The following is an 18,439-nucleotide window of genomic DNA, read 5'->3' as shown; positions in this document are numbered from 1 at the left end:
GATATTATTTGTTTCGGAGTTATTGAAGTTTAACAACTAAATATAAAATGGAATAATTTAATAATGTTGGCTGTGACTAAACGAAATCCAAAAAAAATGGACTTGATCCACTACACTGTAGTCATTTGTCAGCATACTGAACTGGACCAGAAAACTAGACTTGACAATTACGTAAATACCACAGAGAAGAAAACTTTTCAAGCCAGGTTTATTTGCAGTGCTGATTAAGTGTTCAGTGAATAAATGGTGAAAGTCAGAGCAGCAACCACTGAGGACTTAACACTTGGCGTGAAGACAGTGCGAGGCCTGGGATGTTGAACGGAGGTTGTGAAATCATCTACATCATTTAAAAAAGTCTCTGTAAATGTGCTTGGCATATGAAAATCCTCCCTGCTGATGATTTATTGCCTTTGAAATGCAGCCATGACGTGATGCAGCCTCCAAAACTTAAGAGCCAAGTCAACGTTAATCACTCTGGTGAAAGTATGACCTCTACATCTCCTGACAAGCATCGTCCTAGAAAATAACACAGTAAACAAATACACTGTCAAACGCCTCCATTTCTCCATGTACAGTCCTGGATTTAATTACCATCATGCAATTACCTGTTTCCATGTCCTTCAAATGATCTATTTCTTTGTTTTAGGTTGTTTATTTAATTCTTTTCAAAAATATGTCAGACCCATTAGACTGTCCTAAAATCTCTCCAGGGGACAGTTTTTGTCTACACATCTACAAGTATCATGCTGAGGATTATGTAATTTGAGCCACACCCCTGCATTTCTAAAAATAAATAACAATTAAACAAACATACAAATAAATAAAGTGAAACCTCGGTATACAAATCTAATTCATTATGGAGGTGAGTCCTTAAGGCTAAAATGTGTACTGCAAAACAAATTTTCTAATAAGAAATAATGTAAATGCAGATAATCCGTTCCAGCCACCCAAAAATATTACCAATACGAAGCGTATGTAAACTGTATGGCTGCTTACAAAGAACTGACCCCGCATGCCGAAGGCGATGTTGGTATCATGGCAATTAATGCGCAACTTAGCCGGCATTCGGATCGGTTTGTTCGTATGCCGACAATGCTTCGTATGCCAATGCGAATTTCTTGCAAAATTTAAATTCCTCAGGCAAAAATTTGTAAGGGAGGGAATTCATATGCTGAGGTTCCACTGTAAATAAAAGAAATGTCATGATCAAATGCTTAACTCCTTTTCCCCCATGGCCACAAAATTGAATTTGCCCCTGTCATGTCTCACTCCACAGTAGTGCTTAATGTCTCATATGACAGTAGACACTTAGGCCTTTTAGTATTTGTAGTTTTTCATAAGTATTGCCGTTTTTATCTAGTCTGCCAGAGGCCTCTGATAGACTAGAGGCAATATATTCATAGAAAAGTTTTGTTTTTGTTTTTTTTAAACACACAAATGTTTCTATCTTCATAGTAAATGCTGATTAAAATTTGGAGGTGTTATCTTAAACCACTGAAATTATGTGAAGGGTTATTCAACAGAGGGGGAGAAACGCTGGTCTCATGCTGAGTCCTGACTCATTTTATATCACACTTGCAGCCATAAAATAATTCATTTGTTTATACTGATTGAAAATGTCCGATAAGTCGATTTCCATTCTGCTGGCATAATGAAACTGCAGTGTTCTGCTGAATGCTTGATTCTGATTGGTGTTGATTACTTTTCTATAAGAGCAGCTCTGACTGCAGGGTTTATAACAATGCACTCATTCTAATACATAAACACATAAACTGATTTAACGTGTGTAACTGTTGACGTGGTGAAATTTTTGTGTGAATAGACGGTCAGCACTTTGTAACGGTTACAGGTAAAGCTATAAGTTCTTTAGGACAGATGTATGTTTATCATCTCAACAAGTTTTTCCTTGCCACAGGCTCACTAGGGATAAGTGTAAGGGATAAATAGTAACTTGACTTTAAACTTTCTATACTTACATACTTTCCGTTTCTGTACTTCTGTAAAGCTGCTTTGAGACTATGTCCATTGTTAAAAGCGCTATACAAATAAATTGAATTGAATGGAATGGATGTACTTGGTAGTTTCTCTGTAACATGATGAGCTGCATTTTTTCTTAACTTCAGAGAGAGAGAGAGAAGAAAACATGAGCCCGGTGAGGGAAGAAGTGCTGATATGTTTGTGCCATTAATAATCAGTGAAGCTACAGTACAATCACTTATTGACTCTTATTGCTGTCGTATGAAAATATAGGAATGAGGAATAAAGCACAGTAACAGTAAAATAAATCTGTTCACGGGCCACATCGTGCTCTTTTGTTGCTGATTATTTTTCTATAACAGCACATCCCGCTGAGTTTTATTCCACGGTTGTGATTTTCATATATAAAACATTTGTAGGCTCCAGTATTGGGATTTCTGAAACCCAGTGTGGATTGTGAAGTCTCTCTCACTCTCTCTCTCTCTCTCTCTCTCTCTCTCTGTTACAGCTCAGACTTGAATCAAGTTGGTGTGTAGGTTTGATCTTTATTTCTTTTGCTCCAAACCCTAAAGGCTTGCTTTTCACCTCCTTTATCTGGACATAACAATAAGCACGAATCATAGGGAGAGGATAATCTCTGTGCTGCCAGATGCCTGCCTCAAACCTGTTCCAGAGCTCAGACAATTAGATCTGCTTTGGGTTTTTTTTTTTTTCCCCTTCCACACACATTCACACTCTGTAGTTATTGTATGTCCAGGTTTTTTTTTTTTCTTTTCGTGCTGTCCAGATGTTTAACATAAAGCACAAACTCTTTCTAAAATCCTCTTTTCCTGTATTAGCCAACGGGGATCAGTCTTTTACCGGGAGGTGGATGGACACACACTTTCATCGTGTTTATATTAGCATTTCTCTTGCGAGCTCTTCACATGCAAATGTTCAGCAAAAGACCGGAGTTCTATGGAAAGACGCAAAGGTTCTGGTTAGAGGGGTGGTTGGCATTCAGACCTCATCGTTTTCTGACTTCAAATCGAAGGAATTCCAAACACATGTCCCACCTTTGTTCATATGTGTATCGAGTTTCTCATTAGAGCTGCTTGAGATGTTTCTTGATTTTAAACCAAACCACTGTTTCCCATATTCTCCTTCGAATTGTCCTTATTATCCTTAGACTCATACAACTTTAGTATAGCTTCTTTGTTCTACTTTACTGTTTCATTGTTTGGGTCTGTATGCTCCACATCAAATAAAAAACGTTCCAATCGTGTTATTAGTTCGGGATTCGGTTTCAGTCTTAAATATCCTGAAGTTGTGGCACGGATTTATTTTAAAGGTGACATTCTATTATGCAGACTGAATGGAAATGGACATCGTGGATATTTTCAATCCATATAAACAAATGAATTATTTTATCAGCGCAAGTCTGATATAAAATGAGTCAGGACTCTGTTAGTGGTTGAAGGTAACTCCTTCCAATTTTAGGTGCTTATGAACAAGTACTCGGGGCATCTCGGAGAGCAGTTTTGTTTATTTATTTATTTATTTCTAGAACTTTTCTATGAATATATTGCCCCTAGTAGGCTTGATATGTTTTTATAAAAAACTACAAATTCTTAAAGCCCTGAGTGCCTGCTTTCATGTAAGTGTGACATGACAACAAAATCAACACTGAATATTATATTTTTTTTTTTGGCTTTTGGTAAAAAGTCACAAACCTATTCTGTTTCATTAAAAGCTTTAGCCATCTAAAAGTGATGCAGTAAATGTTTTGCTTTTCAGCGTGGTCTGGTTCCTGCATGTCAGTGCTTATAATAGTGTAGTATAATAGTAATATCTTTCACCAGTGCTGTTTATCGATACAGAATAATAAAGCCATTATTGGGTGTTAAAGCCTCAACATGTCAAGCCACATCAAGCTAGCTATTATCCGCTCCATGCAGCATCTACAGATTAGCTTACACACCATTCTCCTCATTCATCACATCACATCACACGCAAGCCAAAGCTGCAGAGAGTGAGTTCAGTGTGCATCTCAAACCATTTATCCATCACTGTGTAATGAACAGTGGAATATTTGACCCCTGCTCTGCAACACTTAGCCACTTACAGAACGTTAATCATGACGTCTCAGCAGCCGCTTCGGCCTCCAAGGGCAACATGCTTTTAATTCCAGAAGAGCAATACTGTATGTTTTTCCATGCATTTGTGTGAAGTGTGAGGGCTTTTAGTATTCGGAGACAGCTGGAGAGAAGACGTGTGAATCTGCTGCGTGTAGCGCAGAGGTAGACTGACAGCTGAATGCTGTCCTACACCTACACCGAGCTGAGGCCCTGCATACAGACAGAGCTGCATGGACATTACAGCAAATGGAGTCAAGCTACACTTAATAAATTGGTGAAATGGGGCCTGCGGGAAGGCTTACAGGCGGAGTTATCGCCACACAGGGTCTTCCACCGCTCCCCTGTCAGGTTTTCTCTCCTCACACTTCATTCCTCTCTCTCTCTCTCTCTCTCTCTCCCTGTCATGTTCCCTTTCTGTCTCATTCCCCTGACCCTTTCTTACTCTTACTCTGACTCATTTTTATTCCTGTCTTTCACGGTTTCTCAATCCACAACATCTCATAGACAGATCTGGACCCGGTCACCATATGCGCTGTATTCGACTGCAATCAGTTTTTACATCTCTCTCTCTCTCTCTTTGCTCTTTTTATTCTGTCTCTCCACATTCAGTCACATTAGTGGACAAATCTATTCCGTATGTTTGTGTGTAATTTCTAGACTAGGTTGGATAAAATGTCTGATGTTAGCTAGTTTAATGCTAGAGCACTGTTCAGTTTAGAGTTTTGTGAATACTGGAAAATATTTGTGAATATTACATTAGGAAACATTAGGTAGTTACTGTGTACCAGGATGTTGGGTATTTCATTTTGCTTTTTAAATAGCTGGTTTATATCTGAATTCAATAATGGTTTGTGTAAAAACAGACAGTTACACTTACAGTTCACTTATCCATATAAAATTTTTGTCATTAAGATAAACAATAACTCAGATTAAGATGCTTTCTCTTTGGAAACTATTATTATTTTTTTAATATTGCCCTTAAATAGGAGTAATTGGGAGTATTTACAATGCATAAAAGCATGAGCTTTTAGTGTGACTTTGCAGTTCCATCAAACTCTCAGTCAGTGCTGCTGGAAATTCACTGCTTCTTGCTTGAGCTGATAATACAAGGGAAAATCTGAATGAAGTTTAAGGTCAGAAAACTGAAACACTCCTGGTTTCCACATGCAAAAATCCCACGTAGCTCTCCAAGTAGTCTCGCATAGCCAGACTTTCAGACTGAAAGCAGAAGGTCTGGACTCCATAGCAGCTTTTATTGATCAAGGACCACCCAAGAAGGCGTCTGATTGACATGTAAAGCAACCAATCACAGCTCGTTTTGTTCAGCGTCATGCTTTGGGCTGTGTAAAGTGTAAAGTTGATGTTCGTACATAAACAAGCTGGCGTGCAACCACAGAATGTTCACTTAGGAAAGTCGTGCAAATTAATAAGTCTATACCATGACCTTCACATCATCTGGAAAATCCAGCGTTTAGCTGATCCTCATATGCACTCATTGTTACAGTTGTAAACACGACAGATTTCTTCTTCTATGAGGGAAGTAGAGCACCATGACGGCTTTGTTTCCAGGTGGACCGTTAAAAATGTGACAGAAATCCTGTAGAACCCAACCAATCAGATGCCAATGTCAAAATTCCTGAAGTGTTTCCAATTTTGTGTGCCATATGCATCAGATGTTCAGCCAACTGTTCATCAGCGTGACGTCTAAGTCTGAGGCTACTTTCCAAGTAGCATTTGAATCTGTAGTCACATCTGAGGTGTAAATGTCGGTGTGTAATTTCAGTATTAGGTGCGAAAGCGTTCGCCTTTTCATCCTGCAGCCATCCGTGACCTGGAGTCCAAGTAAGCAAAAGTGGCCTTGCTGCATGGGTGGGAGGGGCGACTTATTCTCTCTCCTGTCAATCACAGCAACACTAACTAAATTTTGACGTCTGTGAGCTTAGGTGTGTGGAAGAGGGCAGATAGCAGTAGCAATAGCAATGTAAACAGATCTCAGAAGTTAGCCTTCCTCTGTGTGTGAGAGACTGGCTGAAAGCTGGCTGGTTGATGGGAGCTGCCCAAGACCAAATTAGTGAAATGCGGGAGGAAAAAAAACCCTTTCAGCTGTAAATCCACCCTATGTTACCTTATAATAGCCTTGCAATGCTAGCCTACAACAGTAACTGAAATCCGACATGTTTACTCCAACGACTACAAATATCATTCTCTTCTTTTACAATTCTCTCTTAGCCTTTTTTTTTATTCTGTTTCTATCAAACAGAAACATTAGCAAGCAAATGCGTGTTTGTGTATCCAGAAGAAACCTTTAGAAGTCATTGTGTAAACAGAGAAAAGACGGTATTATGGTGTGTAAAGGGAGTTAGCATGTGTGCAGGTCGTGATCCTCATCCACCCAGCTTGCTGACCTCGCTTTGATAGAAAAGTCTTTGGGTCGCCCCACATGGTAATCATAACTATTATCCCATGCTTGGCTACGGCTCAACTCTTTTACTCGGCCTCTTCCCTGCATTCCTGTTTTGAATCGCTGCAAACAATTTTTTCACAATTACAGCTTTGACTCCGAGCGCTCGGGTTTGAACAGATGGGGACGGGTTGTATTGTGATGTTTTCTTTATCTTTAAAGATAGAAAAGAATTAAAATAGAAAGAAAGCGATGGGAGGAAGCTTAACGTTCTTTTCTTATCCGGAGGAAAAAATAAGGAACGGCATGTGTCACTTTTAATGTGCTTTGGGGGGGAGAATAGCTGTGTTTTTATAAAGCGTTGTATTTCACATGGAGGACGAATAATCAGATTTTGTCTCTGCTGATACAGTTACGTACTTGGACTGATCACTCCCTGAAGGCATGGATCAGAAAACATCCGCATGGCAGAGTCTCTCGTGACTGACGGAATACACATTGCGTGATCATACGCAGGAATTAAGGATAATTCACACCCCACACGTTCTCCTAGTTTCTGGCCTCAGGCTGTATGATTGGGAGATATTTCCTGCATCAGATCTCATTTAAAAATCTCATTTTTTTTTGTGACTATTTCTTCACTGGAATCTGTAGTTAGTCTGATAGCAGTTGCTTTATCTTCCAGACATGTTGTTTCTAGAGGAGGTTCTGTACTCCTCTGTTCATTACACACACATATAATTGCCTCATTTCCCTGTGTTTTAATGGAACTGACTCCACCGAGGACTTTAGCACGCAGCTGTAAAAACAGCAGAATTAAAGACAAAGAGCGTTTTTTTTTTAAAGAGTACATTAGAGACTCTTTTCTTGGTCTGACATCTTATTTTCCTTCTCTTCCAAACATTAGTGCAGTATTAGCATCAGACCTGCGGGCCAGTCGACACTAGCCCAGGCACAAACTGATAATTATGCTGGAGTGTGATAACGGTGTTACTCATTAAAGCAGTCTTCTTGCATGACATGCTAATCCTAACCACTCAGAAACAGGCATTTACATGAGTAAGAGTCAAAAACATGGGGTTAAGGTCAGGGGTTAGGAATATACATGGAGGGTGAACACTGGGGATGACTGGAGTTAAGGAACGTTTAGTCGGGCGAGTGCTTCTGTTACCATGGAATTTCTTTGCTAACTTTATTATTACAAATTGCTCTATTCTAATATCTCAGACTAGCTTTCTTCTTTTTCTGCTATGGACCTGAAAAGCCATGCTAACAGGCTACACTAGCTGATGCTAGCACATGACTAGCCCCTGAGACTTTTTCTATAAGGAGCTGCTATTTACTGGGCACTTAACCGACTTCACACTTCAGAAGCTGTTCTTCCAGGCGCTAGTTTCTGACAGGTAAACTTTTGAACAATTTTCAGCGTACTGAACTGTAAAAAGGTCATTGGGTCTTTATATATTATTCTAGAATTTTGCTTGAAGCAGTAAGATTATCTTGAATGTCATCTCTGGATATGAGTATATGGGATTGGATGTTAGGAAAGACATTCACATGGCCTTTTTTGGTGAAAGTATCAGATTTCTAAGTACCGTTTATTGACTGAGACCCTGATCAAACCCTCTAGCAATAACTAAAATCTGGCTTGCTGGAATAGCGCATTAGACTGGCTGATGTTAATGAGAGTATATTAGCCTCTTTCAGTAGCTAATATTCAAAAAGCCGTTCTAATGAGGGACTGTAATGAGGGTTTCGCTCTCACATGTGCTTGTTGAGTAAAGTGTAGTTTATCCGTTCATTTTGAGTCAGAGTTTCATCCTGGTTAGGAACACAGGAGATCTGGAGACATTCTGAAGGCACTGTGTTCCTACAGTACGTTCATTCGTGTACATAACACTCATCCACACCTTAGCAATTTAGTAAACCTACTGGTATTTATTTATTTTTTTGGTGGTAAGAGTAAACCAGAGAAGCCAAAAGAGACCAGCCCAGACACGGGGAGAACATGTGAAGCTTTAGATAGACAGTCACTCGAGCTCAGGTCTGAACCATGGTCTATGCAGCAGATGGGTCTAAATTAACATGGTGATATGATGGTGTATGTTACTTGTGTGATACTGCTTCGCTCTATAATGGAGAAAAATTGTTTGTGTGTGTGTGGAATGTGTGTTTTCTGCAGGCGACCGCTGGGGGTTACAGTCAGACAGGACGGCATTCGGTTTCTGTAGATGTTCAGATGCAGAAACAGAAACAAGATGACCGAGATGCCTTTACACAATCACAGAGACAGTACAACTCCTTACCACGGTAAGAACACAGAGACACACACACACACACACACACACACACAGTGATCTCCATCACTGCAAGATCTATTTACTACGATGTCACAGACTCACTCCCCTAGAGCCCACACACACACCCCTACACCTACCCATTACCTCAGCACCACTCTTCATCCAGACGTCCTCCCTCAGCCACATTCTTGTCCTGTAACTTAACACTCTTCATCAGAACAGTATTTGTGTGTGTGTGTGTGTGTGCATGCACTCTTTGGCCTCTGCAAAACTGATAAAGAGCACCTAGTCTTGGGGAACCTGCTTTCAGGGGAAGTTTATCTTGGCAGCTGCACTCCTCTGGGCCTTTTGTAGGTTGTCAGGGAGGTTTAACCCTCTTCCTCCATCTGTTTCTTCTCCTCATCCCTCTTTTAGACTGTTTTTCCTCCTCCTTATTTTTGCATATATTTGTCTTGACTATCGGTAAGGCTTAACATGACTCTCTGACTTAGACTGATATCAGGCTTTTATATTTAACACGTGTCATGGATCTACTAATGGTGAATGTGTACTCTGGGGGCCAATTTCAGTGTGTGTGTATTTATTTATTTATTTATTTATTTATTTAATTTTTTCTACAGCTATTTCTTTGAATTCTTTGTTTTCCTAGCTGAAAGTGTGCGCATGACGTAGAGCTCTTGAAATAGACTGTCAGACAGTTTCATTTGTTTTTCCAAGTATCAGATTATGCTTTTTTTAGGTAATTGCTACAGAAATTATTGGAGAATGTGTGTGTGTGTTGTGTGTCTCTATACTGGTCTGGGTATAGTCCTGCTTTGTGTGCATGCTAATGTCTGTGTGTGGTCTTTCCTTATTTCATGCCTTTTCTTGGTGCTGTGCAGGATATGCTGACGTTTCTCTTTTTTTTTTATTGCAGTTTAGTCATTATTAGTGTCACACATGAGCTAAAAGGTACAGAATGCCAAATAATTTAGGAAATAAATATTCAAGTGACTTCCAGCAGGAATCTAAATCTTCATGTTTAAGCACTGTCTGCACGTAGATGGATATTTTTGTCAACCCCAAAGTAAAAAAAAAAAAAAAATGTCCCACACAAGCACCATTTTAGAAAATGTCCCCCCAAAAAAACTTATTCTAAAACCAGATTCTGGCACCTGCATGGAGGGTGTAGTAATAAAACAGAGGAATTAATGTTATCAGATTAGCAATTACAGACCATTGGGTTCATGCTTGGAGTGTGTGTGTGTGTGGTTTTCTCCATAAACAAATCTATTTCTCCTGGCCCTGTGCTCCGTCTCTGTGAGTCAATAGAGATGTTGACACTCGGTCCTCAACAGGACATAATGATGCTTAATCAATGTAAACAATTCTCATCCACTTTTTCCTCCATGACTCAATCTAGTGCACTCTCTCTCTCGAGCGCCAGATCCGTCCATGACAGTTCTCTATTCCCCTAGGAAAGCGCTGCTGAAACCCGGGCTGGCTCATATGCATTCTTCTTATAACTCTGCATATGCTGAGCAAGGTCAGGCTGCTGAGAGGTGACCTTTGACATGTGGAGAACGCTTATCTCATTAGATGTGTTGCTGGACCGAGGCGGTCTGCTATCTCTGTCACTTTGTACAGAGCTCAGGACCGGAGTCGGATTTCCAAAGCCGTAGAAAGAAGGAGAAGGATTAGAGTCGGCACAAGTGAGACGGAATGCCGGACAACATGACCGTAGGCTGATTAGGAGTAATGAAAGTCATGTGAAACAGAGCGCGCTACTCACATACAACAGCTGCCTGTTGTAACAGACAAATCACCCCCCCCACACACACACACACATACAAAGTCTTGTTAACAAATAGAAAGCATTGCTCAAGGTTTTATTTGATTTATAAATAATTTATTATGCTGTAATTAATACTTGTTGCGCAGTATATTTCCTGGCGGGTGTCTTGCCCCCTGATCGACTCCATATGTTTCATTGGAACATTGCCCCCCCCCATGCCACATTTGATTTTTTTTTTTCCCCTCCCAGTGTTGGTGCTCTGTTTTCCTCAGTTGAACTTTCCTTTGCCATGACTTCATTGTCATACTGTGCTGGAGAGCAACATGAAGCAAGGATTGTGTTGGGAAATGATGGTCATGTTGAACATCTTGCATCACCATGTGAAACCCTCTATTCTGTATTCTAACGTTTTTGAGTGGCCTAACCGTTTCAGGACATTTTCATACATGATCCAAATGCTCATGTCTGCAACCAGGATAGCTACTGGACTTGTTTTATATGCAGGGTTGTTTTAAAAGACCGAATCATCTCAAACTTTCCATCAGAGTCATACGTGCCACAATGTATGCAGCTGTATAGAATGGCTTTGTGTGCTGTAGCTTTAACATTTTCCTTCACTGGAACTAAGAGGCTCAGACCTGTTCCAGCATGGTAATGCCCCTGTGCACAAAGCTCCATGAAGACATGGTGTGCTCAGGTTGGAGTGGAGGTAATTGAATTTCTTCCTCAGAGCTCTGACTCAACCCCACTGAACACCTTCAGGATTGAACTGGAACACAGACTGCACCCCACACCTCCTCACCATCCCAACATCAGTGTCTGATCTCAATAATGCTCTTGTAGCTAAATGATCACAAATCCACACAGCCACTCTCCAGCATCTAGTGGGAAGCCTTCCCAGAAGATTGGAGCACAATATAACAGTAAAGTGGAATAAAACTGGAACAGGATGTTTAACAGGCACATATGAGTTTGATGGTCAGGTGTCTATGTACTTTTTAGCTGTATAGCAAAACATATTTCTGTTTTTCATGTAGGGTTTGTTTTTAAAGAGAAAACACTTCTCTAATTCATTCTTCATATAGTAGTCCTTCTGACCTTTTCCTCAGTTCTAGTTAACTGTGAAGTCGTTGAGTAGTAGTCATGTGCATTTGGATGCCAGATAAATAATTTTAAACACATGTTTAACAAAATGTTTAACATATTTTAAGTGAGATAAAATTCTACAGAATGGGAAACTCAGAGTAAGAAATAAAAGGTGAACCTGAGTAATGTTTGTTTGACTGTTCAAATGGAAAATAATCTAAATCTAACTGGAAAAGGCTTTTATGAATCTTGGGCACTTTTATAAAGCACTTATTTAGTGTATGTTACATTCTCAGAATGGATGATGAAGACATCCTTAAATACAAACATGTGAGTATTTGGAAACCTTCGATGAACCAAGATGATTTGCTTGTCTGAGAGCTTGGTTCTCCATGCTTCTACTGTAACAGAACGTCCCAGATCAGACACTTTCTCCAGAACCCTGACTAGAACCTAGTTGGAGCCCCTTAAATTATTTCTGAAGACATAGTTCAACGCCGGTCCTGTGAGGAAATCACTTTCACATAGTGGGGTCAGCTTGGGCACTTGACCAAATGAAACTGTGCTTCAAGTTAAAAATGCAAACACAAAAACACCCAAACATTTACCCTGTTGTTAGGAAATTTGAATTCTGAGCAGCCAAGTGCAAATAATTCACTCTGCTCTCTAAGTGGGAAGGATGCCATCCTCTCTCCCCTGTTGATCAGAACGGTGCTGTACAATCACAGCCATCTGGTAGCTCATGTATACAAAACAGGGTGGTTAACGCTCGTCCGAGCGCATTCAGCTGTCGCATGAACAGAGGTTTGAAAAGATTCAGCGTCTGGCAACTCTCGTCTCGGAGGAAGCACATATTCGCCTTCACGCTCCTCAGCTGGTAGCTGTTGTGAGACAGATGAAAACCTAGCTGGCGTGTGGGAATGGGATATGACCATTAGCAACAGGGTCAAGCTAGAAAGCCTGTAAAGCAGTGTGTGCTTGAACAGCAGCCACTGGAAATACACTATATTGCCAAAAGTATTCGCTCACCTGCCTTGACTCGCATATGAACTTAAGTGACATCCCATTCCTAATCCATAGGGTTCAATATGACGTCGGTCCACCCTTTGCAGCTATAACAGCTTCAACTCTTCTGGGAAGGCTGTCCACAAGGTTTAGGAGTGTGTTTATGGGAATTTTTGACCATTCTTCCAGAAGCGCATTTGTGAGGTCACACACTGATGTTGGACGAGAAGGCCTGGCTCTCAGTCTCCGCTCTAATTCATCCCAAAGGTGTTCTATCGGGTTGAGGTCAGGACTCTGTGCAGGCCAGTCAAGTTCCTCCACACCAGACTCTGTCATCCATGTCTTTATGGACCTTGCTTTGGTCACTGGTGCACAGTCATGTTGGAAGAGGAAGGGGCCAGCTCCAAACTGTTCCCACAAAGTTGGGAGCATGGAATTGTCCAAAATGTCTTGGTATGCTGAAGCATTCAGAGTTCCTTTCACTGGAACTAAGGGGCCAAGCCCAGCTCCTGAAAAACAACCCCACACCATAATCCCCCCTCCACCAAACTTTACACTTGGCACGATGCAGTCAGACAAGTACCGTTCTCCTGGCGACCGCCAAACCCAGACTCGTCCATCAGATTGCCAGATGGAGAAGCGCGATTCGTCACTCCAGAGAACGCGTCTCCACTGCTCTAGAGTCCAGTGGCGGCGTGCTTTACACCACTGCATCCGACGCTTTGCATTGCACTTGGTGATGTATGGCTTGGATGCAGCTGCTCGGCCATGGAAACCCATTCCATGAAGCTCTCTGCGCGCTGTTCTTGAGCTAATCTGAAGGCCACATGAAGTTTGGAGGTCTGTAGCGATTGACTCTGCAGAAAGTTGGCGACCTCTTTGCACTATGCGCCTCAGCATCCGCTGACCCCGCTCCATCAGTTTACGTGGCCTACCACTTCGTGGCTTAGTTGCTGTCGTTCCCAAACACTTCCACGTTCTTATAATACAGCTGACAGTTGACTGTGGAATATTTAGGAGTGAGGAAATTTCACGACTGGATTTGTTGCACAGGTGGCATCCTATCACAGTTCCACACTGGAATTCACTGAGCTCCTGAGAGCGACCCATTCTTTCACAAATGTTTGTAAAAACAGTCTGCATGCCTAGGTGCTTGATTTTATACACCTCTGGCCATGGAAGTGATTGGAACACCTGATTCTGATTATTTGGATGGGTGAGCGAATACTTTTGGCAATATAGTGTAGCTTTCAGAGAAATGTACAAGTGTTTACAATGCACAGCGTAGCATGTGCTAAATCTGTCCATTGCTTTTCATAGAATTTCTGTTTTGCTCTACATACACAGCACTGTGTGTGTGTGTGTGTGTGTGTGTGTGTGCGCAAACATGAATGAATGAATGGAGGGTATGAAGGGTAGATGAAAATCCTGTAGGCTCTTCATGAACAGCCTGTATGAACATACAGTTGTACATACTACAAGTGTATTTATTAACAGGCAAAAGGAAGACATAGACAGACACACAGAGATAAAGATGTCTTTTCCTGTAACTGCTTTATAAATAAAACACATTGCTCAGGATTATATCATTTATAGAGTAACATGGAATAAGTCTGTGTGCGTGTGAATGTTTTATGTCAAATATGTAGAGACTAAACAGTTTGTGTCATGGGTTGTTGCAGCCAAAGACTTGAAAATTAATTTCACATCTCCCTCTGTCAATATTCCAACTTTTCAAACACAAGGTACTTTTAATAAATAATGTTTTGGTTTTTTATTAAAGACAAAAAAAAGACCTGGAATTTCTCTCAGTAGAATTACAGCAGGTCAGGTCCAAGCTGCCTTATTATTGTCTTACTTGTTTGAGTTTAGGTTTGGATTGAACCATCTGAGTCATGTGATCAGATCAGGTTGGTTAATAACTATATGAGAACAAATAAATTAATAATCTCTCTCTCTCTCTCTCTCTCTCTCATTTGTATGTAGGCAACCACGTAAGAACCCCAGCACCGTGTCTCAGGACTCGTGGGATAAGATCTACCCCCCTGGCGAGGTGTTCCAATCAGCTAAAGAGAACCCACGCTACTCGAGCTACCAGGGCAGCCGTGGTGCTAACGGCTACCTGAGTGGACCGGCGCTGGGCCTGAACGCACGTGTGCTGCTGGAGACACAGGAGCTGCTCAGGCAGGAGCAGAGGCGCAAAGAGCAGGAGGCACAGGCCAAGCTCAGTCCACAAAACGACTCACTGGTCCTGTCCTCAATCCCTAAAGGGCCCTACCGGCAGGACGTGCCACCCTCGCCATCTCAGCTCGCCCGCCTTAACCGACTTCAGAGCCCTGAAAAGGGCCGGCTGTTTTACTCCTGAAGGGAGGACAGAGGTTGGAGTGGAGGGATGGGACACACACTATGAACTTTTCTGAAAACATAGGGATATTTGGTTCTTGACTCTTTTTTTTTTTTTTAACCTGTCATGCACATCACTATTTTTTTAATACACAGTTATGGTCCAGCCATCCAACAACTCCACATTGTGTGTGTGTGTGTGTGTGTGTGTGAATGTTTTAGAATGTGTGTCCTAGCATTGACTAGCATCCAAGCCAGTCCTGACAATCAGAAAACAGCGAGCAGGTTTGCATTTGTATTACTATAGCGCTGTGACCTACATAACTCATTTCACCCCACCCCCCAGTCGTGAACATTGAACTGAGTGTTGAGGAAAGCAGCAAGTATGCGTTTGCTCTTGCTCTGAATACCAGAAATATTTTGAATATATATTTTTATCTGAATACTGCAGAAAAAAAGGAAAAAGAAAAAAAAGAAGTCATGAGCTAGCTGTCGAGATATATATATATATATATATATATATATATATATATATATATATATATATATATATATATATATATATACAAATGGGTGACATTCATTGAAAACCCGACATACTGTGTAAGTAAAGTGTTGCCACCATGAGCCACTGGAACAATCTCAACGCTACTTGGTATCAGTCTCTTCTACAAGCTGTACCGGACCGATGAACACTGTTCATGTGATCAGTCAGAAGAACTTTGTTTTGATTTGCAGTGACACTTTTTCCTCTTAAGGGGGAGGAGGATGGAGATACCAGATTTTCCTTTTATTTGTCACCTGTCTATGTTCCTGAGAGGAAAAGAGACAGAGAGAGAGAGAGAGAGAGAGAGAGAATGAAAGAAACTGTGAAAGATTGAAACTAACCTGTAAAGTCATTTCACTCGTCCTGTGACTCCTTCGACTCTATTCCTCTGTCCATCCGTCACACTTCCTGTCCACCAGTCTGTACCCGCGATTCTCTCTCTCTCTTTTTTTGGGGAAACTGGTCATGTGATGAGAGCTGCACTGCAATGCAAAATGATAAGAAATTCATTTTGATGCCACCTTTGCCAGCTTAGTACTGCGTCTCTTGGTCAGTCTGTGGTCCCACAGTGGTCTGAGGGTTCTGTTGAACACACTCTCTCTCTCTCTCTCTCTCTCTCTCTCTCTTTCTCTCTCTCTTTCTCTCTCTCACACACTCACTCAGGCCAGTAGTCTGATCTTTAGAGATTGATTTCAGCTCACGGTTTATTCCACCAGCCAATTTTTGTCGCTTTAATCCACAATTTGATGGTATTTGATGGAAACGGTTTGTATGTACTATTCCGGGTGACATGACGACATGGTCTGAGTATAGTGGCCATCAGCAGGAGGTAATGACCATCATGATGTACCTGAAATTTTTAAATTTCTTCTAAAAGACACCTGACTGTTAATAACACTGGTGGGATGTCAGAGCTGCATTATTTTCAACGCTCAAGCTGCCTGTTGGACGCCTCCTGCTTTATCTTTTGTTAGAAGCTAGCCAGCTACCTGTGATGCAGGATGTATATTTATCTCCTCAAAATGGCATACTGTATGATCAGACAGCCCTAAAGATCTACTAGCAAAATTTGAAATAGTTCAGCGTCGCTTGCTGAACTCAGGGGGTTGACTTTTTTACGAGTAGGAATTCTATTATTCCTCGCTGCAGGTCAAGGTGGTTAAATGCAGCAATAAATAAAATCCGGATAGTTGTGCATGTTTAAATGCATCCAGAACACTACTGAAAGCAGATTTCAATCTAATTGCGGTTTCAGGAAGTCCACAACACCACTTTTAGCCACATTTGCCAACCAACTCCTCCTAATTACACATCAGTAAATGTTTTCTACCTTTTCCTATGAACTTGACTGAAAAGGAGTCGCAGCACAGGAAGCTGGTGAGGTCAGGAGTCGATGTGAATATTACAGCTGGCTAATCAATGAAACATCAGATTGCGTGAGGTTAAAAATCTTACACAATTCTGATACAAGTATTATGATGCGTATTGTGGATATAATATATTTTAGCTGTTTCACTCCCCCCTAATGATCTGAACGCTGGCAGTTTTGAAGATTTTCTCTCCTCCTCTCTCTCTTCCACTCCCTGTCCCAAAAGTACAGAAAACTAAAATGTACGAGAACAATCATGCACACCTTCCTGTTGTGGACTAACCGGTACGTTGCAGTGTGTGTTTGTTCCTGTGATCTCGAATGGGTGAGGAAATGAACTTTTCAGAACAGCAGCAGGGTTTCATTTTTTTGGCTGCTTTATTTCACATTTTGTATTTTATGCATTGAATTAATGGAGAATTTGGTGGCGATGGTGATGATTAAGTGCCTGTTATACGAGGGATATTTTGTACTACGAAAGATTTACATGTCAAAGCACATATTTTAGCAATTATTCTTCTACTTTTTGTGTGATAACATCTTTCCACCACAAAGTGCGTGTTTAGATCGTCAAAAGAGGAAAAGGAAAAAGAAAAAAAAAAACCAGCAGAGTAACTGTGTGTTGTTTTTGCATTGTCTATATTCTCCTGAGGTAACATGGTGTCCATGGTGTAACAAATGTAAGCACAGTGCAATTACGTTTTTTTTTTTTTTTTGACTAGTCTTTATACATACTGTATGAAATTGTACACAGCTTTCTCTGTACATATCAAATTTAGACTAAATAAAACAGAAGGCTGTTTCTTCCTCTTGTTTACATTACTCATGTGTGCATCTTTATTGCTCTGTTCAATTCACCACATGAAAGAAAAAGCAAAAAAGATGATATTGAATTCCCAGCTCCGATTGGTCAGAAGGTCTTCTCGACCATCTGAGATCCAGAGATCTGGCTGTACATCAAATCTCAGGTACTAATGCGTTCGTTATACAAGTTATTGTTTCTATAGTAACAGCTTACCCAGGGAATAGAACAGCAGACACTTATCATAGTCTTACATACTAACATTGAGTGGACGAGGTGAAGTTTTCTGTGAAGAGGTTTCGTTTTACATTAATGGAAGGATTCCTCAGAACAAAGACGTTTGCAGTTTCTTTGCTCCTTTCTCTCCAAAACAAGCAGCTTGGGGTTATATTTTGGTCTTAGGAACTTCCAGAGTTCAGTTTAGTTCAAATCAATGCAGCGCTATTAACGATGGACATTGTCTCAAAGCAGTTTTACAGGAATATAAAAATTCATCATAAAAATTAGTGTTTAAATGGTAAACTTAATATTTATCCTGAAATGAGAAAGCCAGAGGTGATGGTGATGAGGAAAAACTCCCTCTCTTTCACCACCATCGGCTCTGACTCGCTCATTAGAGATAAGTAGAAATGTAAATTTTAAACTAGCATTTTTATTATGAATTTTTTAAATGCATTATGACAATGCCCAACACTATACAGATAAAATTTGAATTGAA

At 40.7% G+C, this 18,439-nt stretch overlaps 1 protein-coding gene across 2 annotated transcripts in view; it reads left to right on the top strand.

The window, feature by feature from the left end:
• Nucleotides 1-17,741, top strand: part of pard3aa (par-3 family cell polarity regulator alpha, a) — a 402,663-nt gene extending 384,922 nt beyond the window's left edge. For both annotated transcript variants that reach the window (XM_058401320.1, XM_058401312.1), the window contains 2 exons: nucleotides 8,678-8,805; nucleotides 14,647-17,741. In XM_058401320.1, the coding sequence (XP_058257303.1) occupies nucleotides 8,678-8,805; nucleotides 14,647-15,025 (507 nt within the window). In that variant the 3' untranslated portion in view covers nucleotides 15,026-17,741. The remainder of the gene's footprint in view (nucleotides 1-8,677; nucleotides 8,806-14,646) is intronic.
• The last annotated feature ends 698 nt before the right edge of the window (nucleotides 17,742-18,439 follow it).

This window comes from Hemibagrus wyckioides, linkage group LG01, assembly GCF_019097595.1.
Source record: "Hemibagrus wyckioides isolate EC202008001 linkage group LG01, SWU_Hwy_1.0, whole genome shotgun sequence".
NCBI lineage: Eukaryota > Metazoa > Chordata > Actinopteri > Siluriformes > Bagridae > Hemibagrus > Hemibagrus wyckioides.
The sequence above is the reverse complement of the archived record's forward strand: the minus strand, read 5'-3'. Positions and strand labels throughout refer to the sequence as shown.